General features: G+C 43.6%; 1 protein-coding gene across 1 annotated transcript; it reads right to left on the bottom strand.

Annotated features, from left to right (window-relative positions):
• Positions 1-7,564: 7,564 nt before the first annotated feature.
• LOC149278666 (serpin B3-like) lies at positions 7,565-14,599 on the bottom strand. The gene is made up of 7 exons (XM_089501884.1): positions 14,432-14,599; positions 14,237-14,293; positions 13,445-13,573; positions 12,164-12,281; positions 11,499-11,641; positions 10,640-10,792; positions 7,565-7,963 (listed from the first exon to the last, which is right to left on the bottom strand). The coding sequence occupies exons 1-7, from the start codon at positions 14,597-14,599 to the stop codon at positions 7,565-7,567; spliced, it is 1,167 nt and encodes a 388-aa protein (XP_089358010.1).
• Positions 14,600-27,938: the final 13,339 nt, after the last annotated feature.

The following is a 27,938-nucleotide window of genomic DNA, read 5'->3' as shown; positions in this document are numbered from 1 at the left end:
GCTATTTCAAAACCATTTTTTCCAAATCTGGTCATTCTGCCCCATGTGTTATTTGGGACATAATTGAAGCCAGCCAATGCAATTTACCTCCATCAAACCTTTGTCAAACTTTGTGGTAGTCATTTTTTTCTTCACACAAATTGTGCTTCTTGTATGAATTTATAGCTCCTGGTATAAACAAAGCCAATATAGTGCTTAACATTGCAGGTAAATGGAAATATTGACATGTATAACATAATAAGTAAGGAGATGTATAAATGTACATTTTCCAATCTTAATAAATATTTCTGCATTTTCAAAACACCTTTTAATAAGGATACATGAGGCGCAGGGATAAAGTGTCATATACAGGTGTCTTAAAGGCACGGTACGCATTTTAAGGCAGAGCAGACTCCTGTGATGAAGGGAACAGAGCATCGCTGCTCACGTAGCACGTATTTGTAAATTTTAGCTTTTAGAATCAAACTGTGGGAGCCAACACAAAGCTTCCAAGATGCTTAGGTCCAGTAGTTTCTAGTTGTTAGACATATTGCAGTGTAAATGAAATTGCTTTATTTATTTTTTTAGGTTCACCAAGAGGAAGAATAGGTGACTAAGCTTCTTAAGATACTTTAGGAACTTAAACAGCAAGCAAACAGTTTTTATGCTTAAACAGTATGTATAGACTGCAGAGCTTGTAATCTGTTTTAAATCCTGCATTAAAGAGCTTTGTAACTTGTGATGGCAGTCAAGGTGCCCTCAGGTAAGACCAAGTTACAACAGCTCACTTTTTTTTGTTTTCTTAGGACCTTGGGGGTTCCTGGCCTCCTGCCCACCCTAACATGTCTGTGGCAGGCATGGGTGTTACAGGGTGATTGTTTAGGTCAGGGGTGCACCATTCTACCACCTTTCTAGGGCACTCAAAGGTCTCTGGGCAGGTTGCCTCCACTTTCTGTATGAAGGGTCTCTGCTACTCATAGACACCACATATCACTTCCTATTCGCGTACAAGTTGTCCCCTGGTACCTGGAAGTGTTTTTTTTTTTGATGCCTGCGGTCTCCTGCAATGTCCGGGGTGGCTTACTGAACCCACACAAGTTATTTATTGATTTTTTCAATAAGGGCTTTCTTTAGATGTCATTATTTTAATTGTATCATATCACTTACTATTTCTGAGTTTTACTTGAAAAATCTTTTATTCTTCTATAAAAGCTAATGAAAACAACTGCTAAATAGATTCTACTATGTGTCCTGAGTTTAGAAATACTCAATGTTTTTGTGTTTTTGCTTTTTTTCTGCACGTTATGGGGCAATAAGTACAAGCATACCTGGGAACTCTCCTGGTTTGTCCCGGAGATTGCCGGGTGAGCGCTGCTTCTCCGGTTCTCCGGGTCAAGACCCGAATCCTCCGGGTCGTGGGAGTGGGGTCTTGACACGCCCCACTCCCCGCCCATTTTTTTCTTTACATGGGAGTGTTTCCCCGACATCAGCGGGACCGCCCACCGACGTCAGCGGGACCGAGAAGTTCCCAGGTATGAGTACCAGTAGTGTTTTGCTATTTCAAAACCATTTTTCTCAAATCTGGAAATTCTTCCCCCATGTGCTATATATTTGAAGCTGGTCTAAACAATTTACCCCATCAAACCATATATTTTTGAAGACTAGACACCCCAGGGTATTTCAACTCTAGTAATTTAACTCTTTCCATTAATTCTACCACCAGTCTTTGTCAAAGTTTGAAGTAGTAGTTTTTGTGTGTATTTTTCCCACACATGTTGCAATTTAGGTATGAATTTACAGCTCCTGGTATATGTCACTTTGGGACGTGTGCATTTTTCAAATTGGAAATTAGACATGTGGTCATCTTTCCCCATGTGTTAATTGGGACATTGTTGAACCCGGCCAATGCAATTTACCCCATCAAATCATACATTTTTTAAAAGCAGACACCCCATGGGCCAGTATGTTAATTCTTTCCATGCGAGAATTGTTTTAAGATAAATTGCTAATTTTAGGACTTGCTCATAAAAATATATTTATTTTACTAATCGTATTGTGATTTATTATTTATTTATTTTTCAAACTACTTTTATTTTTTTTATTTTTATTTTACTAATCGCATAGAAAGCTGGGCTCCATTGACTAGCATGGTTGGATGCAGTACCTGTATTCAACCTGCAAGTGGAGCCAGAGTTCTCTTGGAAACTTTCAACTCCTCGCAAATTTTTTTTCTGCCCTGGGCAAATGCAACTCTGGTTACGCCACTGGTTGTTTGTGTAGGGGTAGTTTTACCACTAAAGCATAATGTATGTCTTCCTGGTTCAGCTTTAAAAAAAAAAAAATGAAACCTCATTGCTCGTGATTTGGTTTTTTTTTTGAGACTGTGTAACGCAGATATTTCAGATATATATGATACATTATTTTCTTTCCTGTTCCAGGCATCCCACTGTGCAGTACCAATCCCAAAATGTGAAAAGGTAGAAAATAAAAACAGTAATTCTGAGTTCTCATTAGATTTGTGCTTTCAAATCTAATGAGCCACCTAGAAAGGTAAGTTGAGTGCCTTTGAAATTCTCAGGTAATGTGGCTTTAAGGAAATATACATTTTTGGGGGATTATTTTGCTATTTAGGGGTAGTTTTACCCCCAAAAGCATGATGTGCACCTTAATGGTGCAACTCTAAAAAAGCAATTGAACAACCATTATCCTAGTTGAAAGTAGAAGGAAGGAACAGAGCTTGATTAAAATAAAATAATTGTAAAACTTGGTAAAATTTCACACACAACCATCTTTATGGTTTACAGAGAATGGTCCGAAAGAGAAAAAATATCCAGCGAAAATGCCCTGTTGATGTTAGAGGGGAATAAGCAGACTGGTTTGAGATGACAGAAAGGCAACGGTAACTCAACTAACTACTCCTTACAACCAAGGTATGCAGAATACCATCATTCAATGCACAACACGTCTAACCTTGAAGCAGATGGGCTACAGCAGCAGAAGACCACACCGGGTGCCACTCCTGTCAGCTAAGAACAGGAAACTGAGGCTATAATTCGCAGAGGCTCACCAAAAGTGGACAATGGAAGACTGGAAGAACGTTACCTGGTCTGATGAGTCTTGATTCCAACTGCGACATTCAGATGGCAGGGTCAGACTTTGGTGAAAACAACATGAAAACATGGATCCATCCTGCTTTGTATCAACGGTTCAAGCTGTTGGTGGTGGTGTAATGGTGTGGGGGACATTTTCTTGGCACACTTTGGGCCCCTTAGTACCAATTGAGCATCGTTTAAACGTGACAGCCTACCTGAGTATTATGACCACAGTGTATCCATCTCATGATGGCTACTTCCAGCAGCATAATGCACCATGTCAGAAAGCTCACATTATCTCACACTGGTTTCTTAAACATGACAATGAGTTCCATGCAGACGCGTATCTAAGGTATGGCACCTATGACTCACGCCATAGGCGTCATTTGAAAGGGGGGCGCCAGTGAGCGGCTTTTAAACGCTGTCTTTTTTTTTGATGCGGAGGAGAGAGAGGGGCGCCTAGCAACCGCTCGGCGCCCCTCATTCTCCTCCACGAGGCCTCTACCTCCGTCCTGGTGCCGGCTTTTCATGCTGAGCGCCGGAATATGACGTCATATTTCGGCACTTAGCAGTGAAGCCGCGGGCACCAGTGAGCGGCTTTTAAACGCTGTCTTTTTTTTTTTATGCGGAGGAGAGAGAGGGGAGCCTAGCAACTGCTCGGCGACCCTCATTCTCTTCCACCTCCGTCGCTGACGTCATATTTCTGCGCTCAGCAGTGAAGCAGCGGGCAGAGCAGCAGAGCAGGAAGAAAGAAGCCTCGTGCTCCCGTTGCTGGACCTAAAGGTGAGAGAAGTAAAAAGGGGGAGAGGGTAGATAGTGAGTAGGGGGAGGGAGAGGGGTTAGAAAGTGATGGGAGAGGGGGTAGAAAGTGATAAGGAAGGGAGAGGGGGTAGAAAGTGATAAGGGGGGGAGATAGGGGGAGAGAGGGTAGAAAGTGATAAGGGAAGGAGAGGGGGTAGATATTGAGGAAGAGGGTGTCATAAATCTACTCACCCTCTCCCCGGCTCCAGCGACGACAGAACGCAGCGTCGGGTTTCCTCTCAGCCTCTGCTCGCCGACACAGACACGAGCAGAGGCTGCGTGCAGGCACGCCCCCTCCGTTGCCAGCAGAGACCAGCAGGGGGGAGGACGCGTTCTCAGGTTACTATGGGGACGCGTCCACTCCCTCCTGCTGCAGATAGACGCCGGCTTCGTAGAAGTTGTGTACGCGTTGCTATGACAACGCGTCTCTCCGTATGACGTCATTTTGGAGCCAAATTCAAACTATAAAAACCCCTTCCGCTGAGAAATCATTGCTCAAGTATCAAGCTAATTATTGCCTCTGTATCTAAGCGTTCCTGATTGATTCTACCTGTGTACCAGACCCTTCTTTGTTATTTTTGACCTACGTTCCTTGCTGCCTGCCCCGACCATTGTGTGTGACCTGACCTTGTTTATGGATTTTCCCTTTTTTGTACCTCGCCTCGGACTTTGTGGTAGCCATCTGCTATTAGGAACCATCTACCTTTTTGGCTCACGGGTCAGCCGTGATAGAGGGTAGTAGGGAAAGAGGAGGGAGAGGGGTTAGAAAGTGACAAGGGAGGGAGAGGGGTTAGAAAATGATAAGGAAGGGAGAGGGGGTAGAAAGAGACAAGGGAGGGAGAGGGGGTAGATAGTGAGGAAGAGGGTAGTAAGAATATTGAAATAAGTAAAGAGTGTGAATTAATGTGTGGATGCATTGAATGAATGAGGGAGAGCATGAGTTAATATGTGGATGTATTTTCTGAATGAGGGAGAGTATGAGTTGTCTGAAGGAGGGAGAGCGTGAGTTAATATGTGGATGAGTTGTCTGAATGAGGGAGAGCATGAGTTAATATGTGGATGTATTGTCTGAATGAGGGAGAGCATGAGTTAATATGTGGATGAATTGTCTGAATGAGGGAGAGCATGAGTTAATATGTGGATGAATTGTCTGAATGAGGGAGAGCATGAGTTAATATGTGGATGAATTGTCTGAATGAGTAAGAGCATGAGTTAATATGAGTTAATATGTGGATGAACTGTCTGAATGAGGGAAAGCATGAGTTAATATGTGGATGTATTGTCTGAATGACGGAGAGCATGAGTTGTCTGAATGAGGGATAGCATGAGTTAATATGTGGATGAATTGTCTGAATGAGGGAGAGCATGAGTTAATATGTGGATGAATTGTCTGAATGAGGGAGAGCATGAGTTAATATGTGGATGAATTGTCTGAATGAGGGAGAGCATGAGTTAATGTGTGGATGAATTGTCTGAATGAAAGTGTGAATTAGTGAGTGACTGTAAAAGTGTTTGTGTGTATCATAGATGTATAATTGTGGAAGGGCACTAGCAGGATGTTTGAGCCTTGGGGACCAAGATGGCACAGGTAGGGTATATATGGGACAAAGATGGCACAGGCCGAACTGTTTTGGGGACAAAGTTGACTTGTGCTGGGTTATTTGGGGACAAAGATGGCAAATCTTATATGTGTAATCTGGGTTCTGGTCAGGTTTTATGTGGGCAGTGTGGACGCCAGGGCTGGTTTTGGGGTGTGCAACCTGTGATCTATGCCTGTAATTTAGGGGGTTTTAAATATACCTTTAATGCCGTATTTTTATGTGAATTCCAATACCTGCAAAGCTGGGTTTTTGTGTTATTCTGTCAGACACTTGCTGGTGTCTGTATTAGCAGGGTAGAAGGAGCCCAGAATGCAGGACTACCGGAGGTAAGTGAAACAGTCCAGAGTAGTGGAGATAGGGCACGATAAAAATAAATCAGATAGAGGCAGCACACAAATCGTAGTCAGGTCACAGGCAGAGATTAGGTTCAGGCAGCAATCAATAGCGAAGTCAGGTCACAGGCAGAGATCAGGTTCAGGCAGCAATCAAATATAGCGTAGTCAGGTCACAGGGAGAGATCAGGTTCAGGCAGAAATCAAATATAGCGTATTCGGGTCACAGGCAATGGTCAGGCAACAGATAGGGTCAAACAGGAGACAAACAGGTTAAGGAGCACAGAACTGGGGACGCTGTGTAGGGTACAGAGCGTCTCAGAATATCTGAGCGCCAACATAAGGGAGCTTGGGAGTTTTATAGAGATCCCAGACGTGGCGTCTGACGTCACGTCTGGATCTCCACCCTCCGTACCGCCCCCAACCACCTCTTTCCTATGGGACGGCACCAGAGATGCCACCCCTCCAGGGGTAGCCTCTGTCCCCACTCCTCCCCCTCCCTCCTGCATACAGTTAGCAGGAGGAGGAGAACTTAGGGTGGCGTGCCGAAGCGCCGCCCCCTTCATGGGGACCCGGACCGCGTCGCTGATGTGTTCCCCGGCTCCCCACGTCCACGAAGTGAAGAACACACTGCCCGCGCTGGTGACCGGGACCAGGAGCCTGCCACAAGCAGATGCGGTCTGCCCCGGGAGGTACGTCCCGGACCTCGGACGGCACGTACCGTACGCTGGACGGTACGTGCCTTACATATTCTGTAGATCCATATCTCCTATGCTATGTTTCCATACATTAGTTATGTATACCTGCAAATACAGGGTTAATATGTCTTATTCAGTTGATTAATACCTGCAATGCTGTTTCCATGTATTTATTTGATCTATACCTGCAATGCTACATTTCATATATTATTATTGTATACCTACAGGATTTGTATGTCTGATTCTGTTTTTGAAATATACCTTCAGTGCTGAGATCACAAGTGAATTTCAATTGATCTCTACATGCAAAGCTGGGTTTGTGTGTTAATGTGTTGATCTATACCTGCTATCGGCAGCAGGGTCTAATATTTATATATATATGGGCAGCAGGGGCTAATAAATGGGTTTTAGATATTTGGACAGGGGCGCAATTTCAGTGCTTGCCATAGGCGCTATTTTCAGTAGATACGCCTCTGGTTCCATGTACTCCAATGGCCTCCGCAGTCACCAGATCTCGATCCAATTGAGCACCCTTGGGATGTGGTGGAACGGGAGATTTGCATCATGGATGTGCAGCCCACAAACCTGTAGCAACTGCGTGATGCCATCATGTCCATATGGACCAAAATCTCTGAGTAAAGAAGGCAGTTCTGAAGGGAAAAGGAGGTCCAACCCGGTACCAGCAAGGAACCAAGCACATTTATGTACCAGCAGGGATTAAAGAGAATGAGTATAAAAGGTGATATTTTACTATCATTTTACAGATAAAAAAGACCTCTTGTCTATCTGCATAAAGTTAAATGCATGAAACGTGAGTACATAAATTTAATATGATATGAAATTATTTTTCATATGAAAAAAGAAGTTCAGAGAATAAACAATTTCATGAAAAGTTTATTACATATACTGCCAAGTATAGAATACAGCAAATTTATATGTGAGGTTCATCAAGCTTGTACACTTTGATAACATCCTGATTATCACACTTTATTAAAATGAACCGTTGACTGGCACTTTATTAAAATGAACTGTTGACTGGCACTTGTAGCAGCCTTTCATATTTATGGAGAGGTGTATTTTCCATGAAATAACAAAGTGTTGCTCTGATTATGCTTTATAACTAACATGAATGAATGATTTACGTGAAAATCAATGAGCAAAGGCGCACTTACTACAACTACTCCAACCCCGGTGGCAGCTGCTGCCTCAGTGCCTTCTTCGTTGACTTCTACATAGGACTTGTGGACTATAGTTGACACTTTTAAAGTCTGGGAAGAAATACCTGATAAATCAGCATTACTTGAGAATAAATCAATCATTCCCAGGTTCTTTAGCACTGGAATTAGGTCATAAGTCTTCTCAATCCTGAACTGGGGAAGCTTCAAGTTAACTTTTGCTTCTCGCATATTTTCAATTTTTGTTGCATTTTCTAAGATTTCAGCTGTTATCTTGCCTTCAACCTAAAACAACATGAGACTGATTGTTCATAAATGATTACTGTCATTTAATGCATAGGCTTGTTTTTATGGGACACTTCAATTATCTCTGATTATAGCTTCATCACTCTTTGTACTTAAAATCTGTATTACTGCAACTCCTTGATAAAGAATTGGACCACACTCTAGTGCCTGGAAGAGTAAAGGTTGATAGGTTATATGATAAAGGTATCTTTGTTAATTGTTAAAGAATGTATTAATGGAAATGCATATTGGTTTGTAGTTAGTTTGGTGAAAGACTTTGTCCTTTTATGCCAAAAGTTTAAAGTAAAGTTTCTAAATAACAGTTAATGCGCAAGCCTTTACATATAATTTCATGCATCACTAAAGGGTATACAATTTCAGTAACTGTAGAAACAATGCCCTTGATGAGTGTATGGTGGTAATCAACCAGCCTGGTGGGTCATACCACACTGTGAAGCAGTGTAAGCCCTTGAGTGTCTCTCAGTTCAGGAATGACTGTACTCATATTCTGCTTTTTTCATTATTAAATATTTAGATTTTGCTAATGAACTATATGCATGAATCCACCCACTGAGCTAATGGACGATGTGCATGTATCCATTCACCAAGGAAAAGCGTTATCAGAGTATCCTAAAACCTCTTATTCTTTGTCTGTCTGTACAGGTGTGTGCAACATTGGATTAAAACTTTTAAAAACAAATTCAAGTTGTGTTAAAATTGAAAATAGTATTAACATAGTATTAGATAATTTTAAGATGAACCCAGAAAGCTTTCCCATCTGCCTTTGTTGACAGTAAATGACATTATGGTAAGCAAGTGATGGATCTAATTTTTAGTTTAGCACTTTTTTTGTTTGTTATACATGGATTGATTTTTCATTTGATATGCACCTGGCTTGTTTATGCCTGGAAATGCTGCAGTGGAGCTGGCTCCCTAAAGACTTGGATGTTGGCCTTTTGCCCACCACCTGCCCTTGAAAACTCCAATCTGCCGAGTGAACTTCTACTCCTTCCCAAGACTGCCTACTGGATATGAGTGATCCCAGCACTATACAAGGGACAGCTCAAATGCAGCAGCAAAGTGGTACATATGAACTGTTCCTATCAGTATGAGACGCAGGACAGACATGTAACCTTTCCTACCTTTGCAGTCGATTTGCTTTGACACTCTATCTGCATTTTTCTTGTATTCAATTGCCTTTGGCTCTATTCCCACTAAGTACAGTTTGTGAACTTACTGAGTGAAACACGGTCAGATTCTTTATTAAAATCCATATAGGCTCCACCCACAGCTCCACCGTTATCTATTATTTTAGTAAGGTGTCGAAGAACTAAATAAGATTCATCTGACTTGATATCCATTCAGTAATCAATGCAGCCTGAGATTTTGTAGCTAATAAGACACTTATTAGCTATGATTTTTATTTCAATAGAAATTCCATTTATGTTTACTGGAATTTCTCCTGATGATGATTAGGTTTATTCACCAAAGGTCAAGGGAAAGGGAGTTGACATTCAAGAGGAATTTACAAGAGAAACATAATTTACACATAACATCACTACACAGTAATGATGGCGCTTGCGGTGACATCCTTTCCCTTGATTGGAGGATCTGGGAGAGGGTGTCACCAGACACGCCTCCAAATTGCCCCAAGTTGAAGTGAGGGAAAAATGGTGGTGCTTTTGGTGATGTCCTCTCCTCTGATTGGAAGATGTCAGTAGCAGGATGCACGGAATGCCCCAAGCACCACCATTTTGGCAGATGTTATGTGCACAGAGATGCAAATGAAGATAGAAGATAGCAGACTAAAGATAGAAGAGAAGCCAGAAGATAACAGATTGAAGAAGAAGTTGTGGGAGCAGAAGCAATTGTGGTCGGCAGAGAAGGTAGGAAAACATTTAGAGAGCGTGAGTGAATGTGGGCTCTGGGAAATTAATTTTGTTCCTGGATTAAAAATGCCCCAAATTTTTTGCCCCAAACAATTGGGCAGGGAAGGTAGTTAGTTGCCTGAAAACAAATAGGCTAAAACAAACTTTGGCCTATTGTTTTTGCCCCATATGCATATGTCTAGCGGTTAAATGCTAACAAAATACTAAACTGAACACACTGACGATCACTGGATCTCAGGGTTTAACCCACAGATACTTCTAACTTTTGTTTATGAGTATCAGATCAAAAATTTCAAACAAAAGCTGGTTCCTTAATTAACAAAAAGGACCTTCCAAGCCACAAGTGGCATATTAAAGATATCCCTAAGAATTACTTTGTCTTCGTGCTTATATATTTCTAGTTTCTATAATCACAGATATACTTTCTAAATTATTCTCATGACCCTTAATTTTTGTTGTTTTTATATCATACATCACATAAAAGGTATTGCTATCTTGTTTCTTTCCTTTTATGACTATATTCCAATCATGAGATTCATTAATCATCATTAACAACAACCAGATCCATAAAATCCCTATTTATGATTGGAATTCGTTCAAGGAGCTTATTCCTGAAGTTTTTAACATTTGTAAAAATATCTTAGGAGAAGATTTTCTCCTAAGATTTTAGTTTTACTTCTAGGCCCTTCAGATTTGACTACATGTGCAACTCCTCTAGTGCCTACCAGGATGCTAAATGGTATATCCAGGTTATCTTCTAGGAGGTTGCTAATATTTAAAGTCTTACCTGTGTTAGTCCATCTACTTCATCTGGAAGCAATATAAACATACTTAAATCTCCTTCATATGGGAGCTCCAGAATTTTGCTTTTAATGTCTGGCAGGTGACCCAACATGAAATTCCCAGTCTGAGACATCATCTTGACTGTTTTCTTCTCATTCTTAAATAATGATTGAAAATGCATTAATAGTAAACAACAGCAGCAAGAACAACAGAATGAAAAAAAGTTGAAATGCATATTGCCAATATTTCTACTAGTTTTGTAATAAAGCTACCCAATGTAAATATAAGAAAGTAATTTAGAAACATAGAATTTAAAGTCAACTAAAAACCATTTGGTCCACCTAGTCTACCCATTTTCCTGATGCAAAGACTCAGATCTTAATTAGTCCTTAGTTCCATCTTAAATTCGGCATTGCTTTATGCCCATCCCATGCATATTTAAATGTTCTCACTGTATTAGCCTCTACTACCTCTATTTGGAGGCTGTTCCATTTATCTACCACTATCTCAGTAAAGAAAAACTTCCTTACATTACATCTAAGCACTGACCTAATAGTTTTAAGACCTCTACTTCTATCATGAAGGAAATAAACTTCCTTCCTATACTCTGTTAAATCACTCTAAGTATTTAAACCTTTCTATCACATTTCCCCACTTTCTCTACTTTCATCCATATATATATTAACATACCTTAGCAGACCAGGCATTTTAAAGTGACAGGAATACCTCCTTTTTTTGCTGCTAATGCCTCTAGCAATAAAAACACTTTAATATATTGCCTGCTTACCTTTAGGTCCTTTCAAGCTAACTTGAAATTTATGAACATGTATTACATAAGAATGTTACTGACACGGATAGCTTACTTTATTCACGTTGAATATTTCATCTTTCGTGCCTTCTATTTTGAACTGTTTCTTCCATTTTCCTTTAAAGTAAACTGCATTTACCAAAGTGAGAACAGTTGATGTATCAATGGAGTTTTTGGCAAGCAGTTCTTTGATTTTATCTGAGGCAAAAAAAGGAAATTAGTGAATAACTAAAATTATTACATATAAGCTATTTTTTGGACATCTTAAAGGAACAATCTATATTGACAACAGAGACTCTTAGTTCTCTGAATCCATTCTAAAATGACTCACTTACAACTTGTTAGCTGATTCAAGTTGGTTGAAACATCTACCAAACTGACTGCTTGAAGGAATGTATAAATGCTTATCCTTTATCCAGATTTATTAGTAACTTTATATAAGGAAATATCTCTCTTCACTTTGCTCAAACTGAATACAATATATGATTATTTATATTGCAATATAAATACAGGTCTGTATGCTATGCTCTAGATTATCTACATATTCTTACCAAAGAAGGACTGGAGTTTAACCTAAAGAACTGAGAGAAAAGACTCTTGATGTTCAATAAATGTAGTAAGGTATACCAAAGGTAGTAAACTAGAATAATAAGCTGCGTCATTAGACATAAGATGGCATAAGTGTACATTTTTATAGAGGTTGGACAAAATAATGCCTACCATTTGTTTGGCCTGCAACCCATGAGTTTATTGTCTGTCTGGCTGTCTCGGTGTCATTTTGGAAGTCAACAGTTTCAAGCTTAGCATTGTACAGCTCCTCAGTGCATATTAAATATTGCTGTAATATACAAATATATGCATAAAAGGTTATATTATAGGCTTAAATGTGTAAGTGCAAATTGTTTTTCTTTTAATATTTCCTACTATATAGGTAATATAAACAAAGTATTATTGTACTATAGGTATAGTAACATAATAAAAAATGTCCCATACAGCATTGCTCCCTTACTGTCTAGATTAATATCTAAATCATACTGGGAATGCCAGTCTTCCTCAGTTAGCTTCTGAACATGGTTAATAGGATTGGTGAAGTAGTGATTTTTTACCAGCAGAGGTGTAGATGCTCTGCTCCCTAATGCTTTGAGGGAACAGAATATCTAAAAAGCCCAGGGCTTCATTCTTTCCACAGAACATATTGCTCTAGATCTGTAGTAACAGCCACTGCAGGGTTTACCCTACTATATAGGTAGGTGCCTATGGAGCTGATTTTGTCCCAAGGTGCCATTATCAGGTTCTCTCCTAGGTGAGCAAGCAAGTACATGCAAATGGTGGATGCCAAAGATATAGAAATCCTTGGACTGACTATGGTACACTGGAAAAGCATATGAACTGTATGAGACTTTATACTAATAATAAGCCTGGGCAATTACCAGCTTTGCCCATTGGATGATAAGCTATAATAGTTTGTCATATATTCAATGTTATTTAAACTATGTGATTATCTCATAATTGCAAACATCATGTGTGCGGAGTTGAAACATGACAGCAAACTCAACAAATATGGTGGCACTGTGGTGACACATTCTGTCTGCAACGGGCAACGGGCAAGCAGAAAGGACATGTTGAAATAGTTTCTTGCATTGACATAGGACCCTCAACACACTGCCCCACACTGCATCCAGCTAGGAGAGCATTCGTTTAGAACTCAGGGCAAAGTAATAATGTAGTAATGAGTGTTTGATGGTGGATGTGAGGGCAGAGGGTTGTAATAGCTGATATATAAAGGGTTAGAAATCTAAGGAGAGCCAACACTGCTTGCTGTGAGCATAGTGTTCATGTGCTTTAGCAAATGTGTTCTATTGGTGTGTCCCTTTAAGAAAATCAACACTGTCTTCAATTCTTTTTACTATTAAATGTAATGTGTGCATGCAAGAATTTGATTTAAAACACTATGTATACAAAATGAGGATATCAAAATTATTTTTCATTCTTTTGACTTACTGTAACAAACTCAAAACCTTTTTGTCCATACAGTCGGTTTGCCACGCTCAGTTCATAAATCTTACTGTGCGCATTTAGATCTGTGAGAAGTTGTTTGAATTCCCTATGGACGCCTTCAACTTTGCAGCCCTAAAAAAAAGAAGTGTATTTAATAAAAAGTGGGCAGTGAGTAGAATGTTGGAAGTCTAGCCACATGCAGAGTGTTTTGGAAATCTAGATTTTCATGATCTACTGAGGGGAAGTTCTAATTAAGTCATACTCCCTCATAGATTAGCATGCTTCATGAATTCACCATTTGAAAGCAAGTATAAGATTCTTTCAGTTGAGTCCCCAACACACTTGATGCAAGTAAAAGCCAGATGTCTTCACTTGAAAATGATTGATTACTCCAGAGGGATCTTGTTTATTTATCATGGATAGTAAAATGGAACAGAGAGCCGGACACGCTTAACGCGTGTTCCGTTTTACCATTATACAATGAATAAACAAGATATCAGTATTTTTTCAGCCCTGCTTCTAGACTTTACTTGAAGTGGTGGTTGTCAAGTGCCGTTGACTCATCTCATCTCCCAATACACTCTATATTCCCTGTGCTCAACAACACTTAAAGACCTTTAAAGCATATTGCTGGAAGTCCAAATCGACATGGGACCTTAGTTAGTTTATCTTAAATAAAGGTGCTTTTTTTTTTTTGTAAGAACTAAATATCAACTACACAGTGTCAAACAAAGGTAATTCATTAATTGCTTATTAATATCTGTGGAACACGGACCTAAATTCAAAGCCTGTTACCTCCTGAGAAGATGGCAGGCTTTTAGTATTGTCTCCTGGTCTTCCGAAATACATTGTCTGGAATAAGATAAAAAATGACACAAGTAATAAGTTTAATATTTAAAACTTAATAAAAGTTTTATGTTTGTATTATACTATAATTGTATTATAAGAATACTATAAGAAGAATTATAATATAACACTGATATGACTAACCTTTTCTATCTGGGCAGCTGTGTTACCTTTTGCTCCCAAATCAACCATGCCCAGAGCCAGTGAGATGCTTGCGGGTGAGAAGAAGGTGTTTCCTTGAGGTTCATTTTTGTTTAGCTCCTTGTAGCAATCAAAAGAGAAGTTGCTTATGGATTTACTAAGATTATCCATTTTTCTGTTTCCTAAAAGGACAATAAACAACAATGATGTAAATTTAATTTGTCTATGAACACAAGGTTCTTTTGTTACTGTTATTTATTCTGATTTTTCCAATATCTCTGTATATGGGAAGGGCATATAAAGGAGTTAGCAAACGAATGGTTTTGCCAGTTATATCTTTTAAGTAAAGATTTAAAATTATGTTTATATGTTTGAAGAATGGTACCAACCATGGTACCTTCTCTAGGCATCAGACCGCTATCCAAAATATGCATAGAAAAAATAGAGAATTTCACCCAATCCATAGGAAAAAATACAAATTAAGCTTTAAACAATCCTCTTACAATATAAAAAAACATTTTACATACATGTGAATTTAGCAACAAATCTATCATGAAATTACTTATTTAGCTACAAGTTTTTGTTTAATTGTGAGACATTCACTGTTCCCCATAAATCATAGTACTTTCCCAGAAGAATAACACTTTACCTTGACTTGTTCGAAGAATGTTTCCAAACGGGCTTAGTTCAATCACCAAAGTATTTATATGTAAAACAAGGATCCACGCCCACTGGCACCTCGCCATGCATTATTCTCTTGTAATAACATGTTGCATTAGCCTATGGCTTTGCATAAATAATATTACAGCAGCATTGAATTAAGACACAAGACCATTTTCATACTATTACGACATTATTTCAAAATAGATAAAGATTTATGCAACTGCTACCAGCCCATGCAAATCAAAAATGTATACATGTTTCCAAAACATACAAAAAACAAATAGACAATGGCATACAAAGTCCAACTCAATGGTGGATTTTATTTAGTGTGTATTAACACTAAGGAAAGTGGATAAAAGCGTACTGGTCCAAGAGAGAATGGAGTCTGTAGTTGAAGGTAATACAATTTATTGAGCCATTAAGGAACAAAGGTAGCATGACCTTAGAGGTCTATTGTTCAGATGATATGGAACGAAAACCTGCTATTGTACCATAGGATCGATAATCCTTTTACTTTAGTTACTTTACTGCATATCATTGTGACAGAATGACCTGTCATACAGGGCCCCTAGGTAGTCAGAGATGGCTCCAGCCTGGCTGCCAAACAGGCAGGAACTCCATTGTGGAAACTAATCCCATTAACAGGATGGCTAAAGGGGATTAAAGGTTGGGTTGCCTACATGTACCTGTTTATCAATGTTGATTTATGTTAATGAAGTTCTCTGGAACTATGTTTTACAACAATAAACTGTTCATTCCTGCTGTACTCAGTTCAAGGTAGTTGTGTCTACTTATTGGGTACACATAGCAGGGTTCCAAGGTGCGCATGCTGGCTGGTGCTGGAAGTGATTTTAGGGACAACAGGAGGATACATGTGGGTGATCTCTGGGAGTTACTACAGCTCTCTTGGTGAACCTGTTACAATCATTTATTGGATAATTGTGTTGGTTCATGAACTATCTAGATAACAATCAGTAAACAGTGGTCAAAAAGGCTTGATGCTGATCAAGGAATATGTAATTTCATTGCTCGAACAAAAAATTTCCCTTTCCTTCCTGCAGTGTCAGCGATGACATCCTGTGGAACAAATTCAAGAATATCTTAGTCATAATGAATTTTGTGTTATATGTATGCATACTGTTAAAAAGAAAGCTCTATATTACCCCAAAAAACATAATTTGTGTGACTACAGGGTAATCACAGTTAAAATGACTAAATGTCAAAAGACTCTGTCCTGCAGGATGCCCACTGTCAAACTCATTAAAAGGTATTTTCTACACTAGAGATAGTCCAGCAAAACTTAATTTTTAAGACTCTAGACCAGGGGGTCCAACGTGCGGCCTGTGACTTCAAGGTGCGGCCTATTTAATTTTTACTTATCCAGAGATAAAACGCCCTCTTGAATTTGTAGTCACTTCAGAGGACAAAACTTTCAAGGGCCAGAAATCAGTGGGAGGAAAAGTAAAGGTTTTGTGTTATTTACTCTATTTCAATCTGCGTATTTTATCAAAAAGGATCAGTGGTACTAAATTGTGACTTCAGGCGTCCCGTGTATGATGATTTTTTTTAGTGTACTGAGGTACTCCCAATCCCATCACATAAGATTCTATTTTGTATTATCGGCCGAGCATTTATGTCATCTTTATAGTTTGAGTTGGCCTACCCCAAAAGGTTCCCATAGTCTTGCCCTTTGGCATCAGATTAAAAATGTATTAGAACCTAAGGAAACATACACTCACTGGCCAATTTATTAGGTACACCTTGCTAGTATCGGGTTGGACCCCCTTTTGCCTTCAGAACTTTCTTCATTCTTCGTAGCATACCTTCTACAAGGTGCTGAAAACATTCCTCAGAGGTTTTGGTCCATGTGGACCTGATGGCAGGAGCAGGTGCTCTATTGGATTGAGATCTGGTGACTGTGAAGGCCATTGGAGTACAGTGAGCTTTGTGACATGGTGCATTATCCTGCTGGAAGTACCCGTTAGAAGATGGATGCACTGTGGTCATAAAGGGATGGACATGGTCAGCAACAACACAGGTAGGCTGTCACGTTTAAATGATGCTCATTTGGTAATAAGGGGCCCTAAGTGTGACACGCAAATGCCCCCCACACCATTACACCACCACCAGCCTGAACCGTTGATACAAGGCTCCATGGATCCATGCTTTCATGTTGTTTACACCAAAGTCTGACCCTTCCATCTGACCCTTCCATCTGAATGTCGCAGCTGAAATCGAGACTTATCAGACCAGGCAACATTCTTCCATTGTCCAATTTTGGTGAGCCTGTGCGAATTGTAGCCTCAGTTTGCTGTTCTTAGCTGACAGGAGTGGCACCCAGTGTGGTCTTCTGCTGTAGCCCAAGGTTTGACATGTTGTGCATTCAGAGATGGTATTCTGCATACCTAGGTTGTAACGCGTTACTGTTGCCTTTCTGTAATCTCGAACCAGTCTGCCCATTCTCCTCTGACATCAACAAGGCATTTTCGGCCACACAACTGCCACTCACTGGATATTTTCTCTTTTTCGGACCATTCTCTCTAAACCCTAGAGATGGTTGTGCGTGAAAATCCCAGTAGATCAGCAGTTTCTGAAATATTTCAGACCAGCCCATTCTTCCCCATTCTGATGCTCGGTTTGAACTTCAGCAAGTTGTCTTGACCACGTCTACATGCCTAAATGCATTGAGTTGCTGCCATGTGATTGGCTGATTGGCTATTTGTGTTAACAAGCAATTGAACAGGTGTACCTAATAAAGTGGCCAATGAGTGTATGTACTGCACCCCTATTAAAAAAACAGGTTGTACTAGTATGTGTTCATAGTCATTGTAGCCTTTTTCTTCAGGGCATAATAGTATGTAAAGGTGTGGTTAGTACTTTCAAAGCAATTCCTTTGTCCTGTATTTGTCTTTATAATTTTAATTATCGGGGATATTAGATTGAATATATAAAAAGGGTGGGGGTAACAACAAAATCAAAGGAGATGCTAAATAAAGGTGTGGTTGATTATAAGTAAAGTTGCAGTTTGACCCACATTCTCAATTTGCCCAAATTACAAATCTGCGAATGTTGAAGTATGGAGTTTGCGTCCTAGTTTCTAGTATATGTCAAGAAAAATTAGTTATTTTCCAAAATTAATTTTGCAGGTAACATTTTCCTTCAATTGTTCAACTTTACCATGCGTCATAAAGATCCCTGTATAAAGTATAGGTCAGCCAGTAAGGGGATCTTGCACAAAAAACAAAAAACGATTGGGAATGGCCTACTATAATGCATAGGAAAATCAGAACAGAGCAGAACCCGTAACTCTCTATAAAATCCATTCAATACAGGAATGTATACTTTATTTTAACCTTAAGGGTGTTTTTTAAATATTTTTTGTACCCTTTGGGACCAAGGCTGTTTTAACACTTTTGCGGTGCACGTGTTTAGCTGCAATTTTCTCCTTACCCATTTAGTGTACCCACACAAGTTATGTATTGTATTTTTCAGGACTTTGTTCATACCATTTTTTTGATCATATCATCTAATTTCCTATAAAAAATTAATAAAACATGCTGAAAATTTTTTTACAAAACTTTTTCTCACTTTTATTTGAAAAATAGTTTACTCTTGAAACTAATGAAATAATCTGCTAAATAGATTCTACTATTTGTCCTGAGTTTACAAATACCCAATGTTTTTATGTGTTTTTTTTATTGGTCAATAAGTACAAGTAGCGTTTAGTAGGCCCCGGAGACACAACAAAATAGCAGGAGGGGCCCCATGATCCGGCCTTGATTATTGTAAGGGTCAGGCTTGACCTCAGATTGGCCCTAGGCAAATCAAGGGGGCGTGTGGCCACTTGGCTATTTAAGGAAGGCCAGGGGTCGTGGCCTTCCACTTTTAAAATTCTGGAAGCAGTGAAGAAGTTTTCTCCTGTTTTCCTATTATCAAAAAAAAAAAAAAAAAACCCCTATTTTTGTTTCTTACCTGCTCTCAATTTTTAGTGCCATGGCTGACCTGGACGGGTTGCTGTCTCGGGTCCGGGATTCTGCGGTGCAGTTTGGGACGTCCTGGATCGAGGAGCGTTTGGCCCAGCTGGCGGATGAAATGGCTCAGCTGTCGGCGGGTGCGACGCAGGATCCGGCCGTGCCGCAGGAGAGGGCTACCAGGACGCGGAGGACTCGTCCGCCGGTGAGGCTGAGTCCGGAGGTGTCGGCTGGCCCGAGCAGACATCTGAGATCCCGGCCATCGGCCGTCGCGGCGAGTGGTGAGCCAGCCTCATCTGAGGCGCGCGAGTCGCCGGTGGAGCAGGGATCACGTGGCTGGCGTCGTGCCAGCGAGTCGGAGGGACGGCGGGACGGCAGGCGTCGTCGGCGTCGTCGGCGTTCGGCTTCGCCGGTGCCAGTGTTCAGGGGGCAGCTTGACGCAGCGTCTACCAGTGGCAGGCGGGGGATTGCACAGCCGGTTGACGTCCCGCGACGGCGGTTCCCGTCTCGGGGATCGCTTTCTTCTGCCGCGGCTTCTAGTCTGGTCCGGGGCAGGGCGCGTGGTCGGACCCCCCCCTTCACGGCGGTCTCGCTCTCGGCGGGGTTCTACCCCCTGTTCTCGGACGGGCGACCGCTTTTCCCGGGATCGAGGTGATGCGGGCAGCGGTTCCAGACGGCGTAGCAAGGCGCAGTCTTCTCAGCAGTTGTCGGCTACTCATGCTCTCTTCACTACACCTGCTGCTGGCGATGTGAGCGCGTCTGGAACGGCTGTGCATGGATCTCAAGGCTAGCTCGGTGAGTCTACAGGGGATACTGGTTGCCTCAGGCTACTCATCTGTCCGTTGAGCACGTGGCTGGGGCTGGGGCGGCTGCACAGGGTCCTGTGGCTCCTCCTGGGGATTGGGGCTCTCTGGTTGCCGCCTTTAAAGCAGTATTAGACAAGTTTCCGGCTGTTTCTGCTGCTGTTCCGTCTGCTACAATTGGGAGCGCGTCCCCGGCATCTGAGTGGTGTGGCTCGCGCCGGCGAAGTGCCGTCTGTCCCTGGCTCTTCTTTGGGATCAGCTGCTGTGGGGGAAGGGGGTGCCGGCGCGGGCTCTTCTGCAGTTGTGTCCCCTACGGCTGCGGCTGGTGCGAAGGAGGCAGGGGATTTGGCTCGCCCTTCTGACACGGCGAAAGGGGAAGTTTATGTTTGCTTCGAGGGCCCTTTGGGGGCCCATCTCAAGCAGGAGGTTAAGGAAAAGATATGGAAGGGTGAATATGTCGATATTTTCACCCTGCTGCCTTTGGAGCGATTTAAATTGGATAGGTCATCCAAGACGGAGGAGAAAAAGAAGGAGGATGAGGAACGGCGTAGGTTTCGGCTGATTCCTAGGACCTTTCAAAATTGGCTCCAAGCGTTTGCCATATTGGCCAGTGTTATCGGTGAAAAGGCGTCTGATCACTGCTCGCAGCTGTTTTGTTATATGGATGGTATTGGCGAGGCGCATAGGGTTTATGGCGGTTTGGCTTGGCTCCGTTATGATGAGCAATTCCGTCAGCGCAAGGCGGTGCGTCCCTCCATTCGTTGGGACCACAAGGACATTGCTTTGTGGCTTAAGGTCACGGCTCCGGTGCGCCAGCCCTTTTCAGGGTCTGCCGGCGGAGCCCATAGCTTGCCGTCGGCGGGTCCCAGAAAGGGCTATTGCTGGCAATTCAACGAGGGCCAGTGTAAGTGGGGATCCACTTGTAGGTTCAAACATGAGTGTTCGGGATGTGCCGGGTCCCACCCCCTGTCCAAGTGCTTTAAAAAAGCAAAGGAGGGAAAGGCCTCTGGTACTGGGGGAAAAGGGGGCGACTCCAGTGAGGGTAAATGAGATGGTCCCCTGGTTGGATAGGTATGCTGATAGGCAGGCGGCCGAGTTGATTTTTTCTGGTTTTTCGGAGGGTTTCTACATTCCGTTTCGGGAGGGGGAGGCTGTTCAGGCCCCCCGGAACTTAAAATCCGCTTTGTCATTTCCTGGGGTGGTGGGAGAAAAATTGGCCAAGGAGGTTGAGTTGGGGCGCATGGCAGGACCGTTTATTAGTTCTCCTCTTCCTAATTTGCGGGTTTCCCCTTTGGGTGTGGTCCCCAAGAAAGAACCGGGGAAGTACCGTTTGATACATCACCTCTCCTTTCCAAAAGGGGGATCCGTTAACGATGGTATTGACAAGGAGCTGTGTAGGGTCTCATACACTTCATTTGATTCAGCCTTGCATTGGCTTCGGCGCTATGGTCGTGGTGCCTTGTTGGCTAAGTCTGATATAGAGGCGGCCTTCCGGCTATTGCCGGTTCATCCGGATTGTTTTCACCTCCTGGGCTGTATGTGGGATGGGCAGTTTTTTGTTGACAAGTGTTTGCCTATGGGGTGTTCGATCTCCTGTTTTTATTTTGAGTTAGTTGTTTTTTGGAGTGGGTGGTCAGGGAGGAGTCTGGTGTTCCGTCTGTCATCCATTATCTGGACGATTTTCTGTGTGTCGGTCCGAGTGGTTCTCCGGTCTGTGCCATGAATTTGATGACGTTGCAGGGGGTCATGAATCGTTTCAGGGTTCCTTTGGCCCTGGATAAGACGGAGAGCCCTGTTACCCGGCTGAAGTTTTTGGGCATCGAAATCGATACGGTGTCTATGATTTTCCAGCTGCCCGAGGATAAAGTTACTGATTTGCGTTCGTGGGTCGGTCGTTTCCGTGCGGGCGGGTTTTTTGCAGGCGGTTGGCTCTGGCCTCGGCGGGCGTCTGTTCGGCTCATCATTTCATTCGGATTACCGCGGATTTGAGGGAAGATCTTGCTGTTTGGGACGTCTTCTTGAGTGAGTTTAATGGGAAGGCTATTTGGATGGACGAGGCGGTGGCTAGCATCGATATGGAGTTTTTACTGATGCTGCTGGTGGCGTGGGTTACGGGGCTTTCTTCCAGGGTCAGTGGAGCGCGGCCTCTTGGCCTGCGGCTTGGACGGCCTCTGGGCTTTGCAGGAATCTGGTGTTCCTGGAACTCTTTCCAGTTGTGGTGGCCGTGGAACTCTGGGGGGATTTGCTTCGGAATAAGAGGGTGAGGCTTCATTGTGATAATATGGGTGTGGTGTTGGCCATCAACAATGTTTCTGCTTCCTCCCCCCCTGTGTTACGTTTGTTGCGGCATCTCGTGTTGCGCTGCCTGCAGTTAAATATGTTTTTGACGGCTGTCCATATCCCTGGCGTGGACAATTCCCTAGCGGATGCTTTGTCTCGACAGCTGTGGTCGCGGTTCCGGGAGCTGGCGCCAGGAGCGTCGCAGGAGGGTCTGGCTTGCCCACCTTGGCTTTGGACCTTGGGGGACGTCGCACTTTGATGTTGCTGCAGCGGTCCCTGGCTCCCTCTACTTGGACGGCCTACCAGAGGGCTTGGTCGGTGTGGGAATGCGTTCCTGGCTTCGTCTGGCGACTCGTCTTCAACTGAAAGAAGAGTGTTGGCTATGCTGAGGTATCTGGGTGAGGCCTTTGAACAAGGTGTGTCGGTGTCTAGGGTCAATCAGCTGATGGCCGCGGTGTCCTTCAGGGGCAAGTTGGTTGGTGACACTGATTTTTGTAAGGAGTTTCTCGTTCAACAGGCGTTTAGGGGTTTTCGGAAGGGTTTTCGGACGCGGGATACGCGGAGGCCGGTGACCTTTTCTATTCTGGGTCAGCTCTGTGGCTGGTTGGTTTTGGTTTGTACGGATCTCTATGAGCAGGTGTTGTTTTGCGCGGCTTTTGTTGTGGCCTTTTTTGGGGTGACCCGCATTAGTGAGTTGGTCAGCCCGTCGCGAGTCCTCAGCGGTGGGCTTTGTCTTGAGGATGTGTGTGTGGGTCGTGACGACGTTCGTCTGGTTATCAGGAGATCTAAAACTGATCGGTCGGGAAGGGGTTTTACTGTGGTACTGCGCAAGTTGGTCGGTTCTGACCTCTGTCCTGTGGATTGCTTAGTTCGTTTTTTGCGGCTCCGTCCGCAGCTCCCGGGCCCCCTTTTTATTCACGCAGACGGCTCCTTTTTGTCCCGGTTTCAATTTGTGGCTGTTTTCCGTAAGGGTTTATTGGGTCTGGGCTTGTCTCCTGGGGAATTTGCCTCTTATTCCTACCGTATTGGGGCCGCTACGGAGGTGGCTAGGTGGGGTCTTCCAGAGGAGACTATTATGAGATTAGGGCGTTGGGGTTCTGCTCGTTATCGATCTTATGTTCGGCCTTCGTTGGTTTAGTTGTTTTCTTGCTCTGATGTTGTTTGTTGTTCATTTTTTGCTCTTTTGCAGATCGTGAGCGTTGCCGTGTCTGGATTTTCGGGCACTCCTTCGTCTACTGGGCTGAAAAGAGGGCTGCGGTGCGCGTTCAGGGTACTCAGCTTGGTCTCCCGCTCAGTGAAGCTCAGGTTCAATGGTTTGGGTTTCGGGGCAAGTCTTGGGATTTTGTCCTGTCGGCGTTTTATGATAGGGCTGCCGTTGGTTCGCCCCCTCATGTTTTGGTGTTGCATGGGGGGGGTAACGATCTTTGCGTGGTTCCTTTGCGGGTGTTAGTTCAGAATATTAAGTGTGATCTGCTGCGGTTGTGGACCCGTTTCCCTGGGCTAGTGGTGGTTTGGTCCCACATCACGCCTCGGCTGTTTTGGAGGGGGGCTAAATCTCTTCAAGGTGTCAACAGGGCACGGGTGAAGGTTAATAAATCGATTTCCCGTTTTGTGTCCCGGTTTGGGGGGATAGTTGTGCCCCACTTGGATCTCGAGGGCGATAATTCGTCTTTGTTTCGGGCGGATGGTGTTCATCTGACGGATATAGGTTCTGATATTTGGTTGTTAGATGTTCGTTTCAGTTTGGAGAAGGCGGTTGCTGTGTGGAGGAGCCACTGCATTCAAGTAGGTTCGAATGCATTGGCCGTGGCAGGGAACTGAGGTTCCGGTTGGCTGTTTTTAGGATACTTATTCGTGGTACCTGGTTATAATTGGGTGGTTTCTCATCCGAAGTATGCAAACCGTGTTTATTTGTCACGTTTTGTGGGCGTTTCCCATGGGCACGGTCCCAAGGGAATGAGGGGGCCATTGTGCTTATGCCACGTGCTAGTGCGGTTTACGGCTCGTGGTAGGGGTGCACGGCAAAAGTTGGTGACAGCTCCCGGACGGAGGTGGAGCTGTCTGAAAAGGATGTCGGTTTATCCTTAAGGGGTGTGGTAGTAACCTCCATGGGGTGAAGTGTGGTAGTAGGGGTGGAGGGAACCTAAGTCATGGAGGTTACAATGTTACAAAGTTATGTACGTTTAAAATTCAAATAAAGTTTTACGTGTCACAGTGCTTTTATAATAAATAAAACTGTGGCCTTTTCAAAATCCAGTTGGTTGTCCGGCTCATTTATTTTATGGTACATTACATTATATTTTAAACCCGTGAGCATGACCCACAAGCTGTCAAGTGCTGGGATCATGTTATTTCAAAACCATTTTTTTCCAAATCTGGTCATTCTGCCCCATGTGTTAATTAGGGTATCTTTAAAGCCAGCCAATGCAATTTACCCCATCAAACCATATATTCTTGAAAAATATACACCCCAAGGTATCTCAAATGCTGGTATTTTAACCCTTTCCATGCACTTATTCTACTACCACCCTTTGTCGAACTTTGCAGTAGTAATTTTTTTTTCACACAAATTGTACTTCAGGTATTAATTTATAGCTCCAGGTATATGTCCCTATCAAACAACACCCCAATATGTGTTCAGTAACTTCTCCCGAGTACAGTGATTCCCCCGATGCATGAGTTTGGTTGTTTGGGAGGTAAAATGCCACATTTGTGAAGTGCACATTTTTTAGCTTGGAACTTTAATATCTGGTCCTACTGCCCCCATGTCCTAAGTTGCCCATCTTTGAAGCTGGCTTATTAAATTTTTCCCATCAAACCATATATTTTTGAAAACTAGACACCCCAGAGTATTTCAAATGGTGGTATTTTAACCCTTTCCATACACTAATTTTACCACCACCCTTTGTCAAAATTTGTGGTAGCAATTTTTTTTTCTTTTTATCCCACAAATTGTACTTCAGGTGTGAATTTACAGCTCCTGGTATATATCACTCAGTAGCATACCTAGAGGGGGGCAGTGCACCCTGGGTGCCACTCATCAGGGAGGTGCCGCGACAGCCGCCTAATGCGAGCCTGCAGCTCACTGCTGTGGTGCCTGCGCACTATGTGAGGAAACTCTTTCCCTGCCCAGGGGAGTAGGAACCTGGGCGGGGAAAGAGTTTCCTCTCACAGTGTGTGGGCGCCACAGCAGTGAGCTGCAGGGCCCCAGACCAATGATCTGCAAGAGAGGTAAGAACATGTGGGAGAGTGAAAGGGTGAATGAATTAATTGAGTAAGATTTTAGGGGCAGAAATGGGACAGGCAGGCTATTTAGAGGGGCAGAGGTTGCACAGGCAGGTTCCTTCAGGGGCAAAGGTGGCACAGGTAGGCTGCTTCAGGGGGGACAGAAAGGCTGTTTAGGGGCAGAAATGTGACAGGCACGCTGTTTAGAGGGGCAGAGGTGGCACCGGCAGGTTTCTTCAGCGGCAGAGGTGGCACAAGCAGGCTTCTTCAGGTGCAGAGTTGGCACTGGCAGGCTGCTTCAGGGCAGAGGTGGCACAGCCAGGCTGCTTCAGGGCAGAGGTGGCACAACCAGGCTGTTTTAGGGACAGAGGTGGCACAGGCAGGCTGTTTTAGGGGTAGCGGTACATCAGGCAGGCTGCTTCAGGGGCAGCGGTGGCAGAGGCAGGCTACTTCAGAGGCGAAGGGTGGCACAGCCAGGCTGCTTCAGGGGCAGCGGTGGCACAGGCAGGCTTCTTCAGGGGCAGCGGTGGCACAGGCAGGCTACTTCAGGGGCAAAGGGTGGCACAGCCAGGCTGCTTCAGGCCATCAGCCGCCATACAGTGTATGACGCCCTGGGGAGGGGCCGGACATGGTGATGCCGACCTAGGTATTGCTGAATGCCTTGACATCGAGACATTACAGCAACACCGTTTAAGCCCTTCCCCTAGAAAACCAAATATAGAAATAAATAACTAGTTACTACCAGCTAGAAACAGAGGATCTGGTAGCAATTGGGCCCCCAATTTCTGCTTGCATGTTGCAGTGCAGACTCCATCATGGGCATCAGTGATGGAAGAATCAGCTTTCTATTTCCTGTCATGTTACAGGTTCTGCCTGTAATAAGCTTTTTCTGTAGTCACATGTTCGTACCTGGGAACTCCCCGGGTTTGACCCGGAGATTGCCGGGTGAAGCACCACTTCTCCGGGTCGCGGGAGCGGGGTCTTCACTCGCCGCGCTCCATGCCCATTTTCCCTTTAAATGGGGGTGCTTCCCACCATCGTCAGCGGGAACGCCCCCGACGTCAGCAAGAACGCCCCCGATGTTACACGACGTCAGGGAGACCTCCCATCGCCCCCGACGCCAGTGGGCAGTCCTGGCCGCGTCTTGCAGAAGTTCCCAGGTATGCATAGTAAGAGTGGGGTCTGCATGGTTATCTGCTTGTAAAGAAAAGGCAAGAGTCAGAGTTAATGTGTGGGGATCCTCCAGCCTTCAACCTTCAGCTACAAAAAGAAATACCCTGTAGAAAGGAGTTGGCATCTCTGTTTATGGCAGTCAGCACATATACAGGTATTGGTGTATTTATGTGGGGATATCTCCAAATGAATGCATGTAGTTATGATTAAGTTTGTTGAAGGGAAAATACAGAATCCTATTGAGCAGTCAATATATAGATATAGAAGGGGCCCCTTGTAACCAGGGGCTACGCCTGACCTTGTTCAGCCCCTGTCTAGAAATCATCTCCCTATTGTGAATAAAAACACAACCCTCAATTGAAGATAAAGCAAATGCTTTATTCCTATTATTATTCTGATGCTAAACTACACATTTCATAATACAGTCCTCCAACGCATTATAGTGTTTCCTACTACATAGCAGCAGGACGGGATTCGAGGTTTACCTTCTGCTTGGGAAATAAAACTACTTTCTGATGTTTTCATCAGGCATGCCCCCACTAGGTGTGTCTAGTGCAGGGGCATCCAACGTGCGGCCTGCCGGACTTTGAGGCCCAGACTGGGCCCCAGGAGATTTCCCGGTGGGCCGGCCGGTCTGTGGGCCGGCAGACCACCATTCAAAGCAGCCGTCGTGCGGCTGTAAGACCTCCTCTGTCAGCCACCTAACGAAGTTAAAGCGGCCAGCGTGCACACACCGTGCCGCCCAGTGGCAGCAGTGCCTCAGCTCTTCGTCTCGCCCCTTTTAAGATGTGACGTTCAAGGGGGCAGGCTCACAGAAGAGATCCTCCTGACATGGAGAGGATCGTCACGTTGGAGGACAGCAGGGAAAAAAAACCCCTGCAAAAATGTAAGTATTACCAAAAAATAGGGGTTATAGGAAAGTGGACCCATATTAAAGGGGTGGGGGAGAAATTCCCTTGGGACAAAAATTAAATAATACAAAAGGGGGGTGGCTGGGTTGTGGCATTACAAAATGAATAGGGGGGGTGGCTGGGGGTAATACACATGGCAGTGGGGGCATCAATAGACAAGACGTTGGGGGAAAAGAATACAGGAAATCACATTGTAGGATTTCTAATGAATTCATTGGTAAATTACTCGGTAAAATAAGTATTTGGTCACCTACAAACAAGCAAGATATCTGGCTCTCACAGACCTGTAACATCTTCTTTAACCCCTTAACGACCTTTGCCGGTTCAGGACCGTCACGGAAAAACGGTCACTTAACGACCTTTGACGGTCCTGAACTGTCAAAAAATTAAATACGCTTAGAAAGTGATCAACGATCACTTTCTTCGCTTAAACGGCGTTGCTGTAATGCCTCGATGTCGAGGCATTCAGTAACGCCGAGATCGG

The sequence above is a fragment of the Sceloporus occidentalis genome, unplaced genomic scaffold, assembly GCF_023333645.1.
Source record: "Sceloporus occidentalis isolate IW3139 unplaced genomic scaffold, rSceOcc1.0.p SCAF_186, whole genome shotgun sequence".
Lineage (NCBI taxonomy): Eukaryota > Metazoa > Chordata > Lepidosauria > Squamata > Phrynosomatidae > Sceloporus > Sceloporus occidentalis.
The sequence above is the reverse complement of the archived record's forward strand: the minus strand, read 5'-3'. Positions and strand labels throughout refer to the sequence as shown.

Bases quoted from the DNA above. Each gene is read 5' to 3' on its own strand.
- LOC149278666 (XM_089501884.1), bottom strand. From the start codon at position 14,599: ATGGATAATCTTAGTAAATCCATAAGCAACTTCTCTTTTGATTGCTAC. The intron at 13,574-14,236 runs GTAACAGGCTTT...TCTTTTTTTTAG, and splicing joins GCCTGCCATCTTCTCAGGAG to GGCTGCAAAGTTGAAGGCGT. The intron at 11,642-12,163 runs GTAGGCATTATT...TTTTTGCCTCAG, and splicing joins GGTTGCAGGCCAAACAAATG to ATAAAATCAAAGAACTGCTT.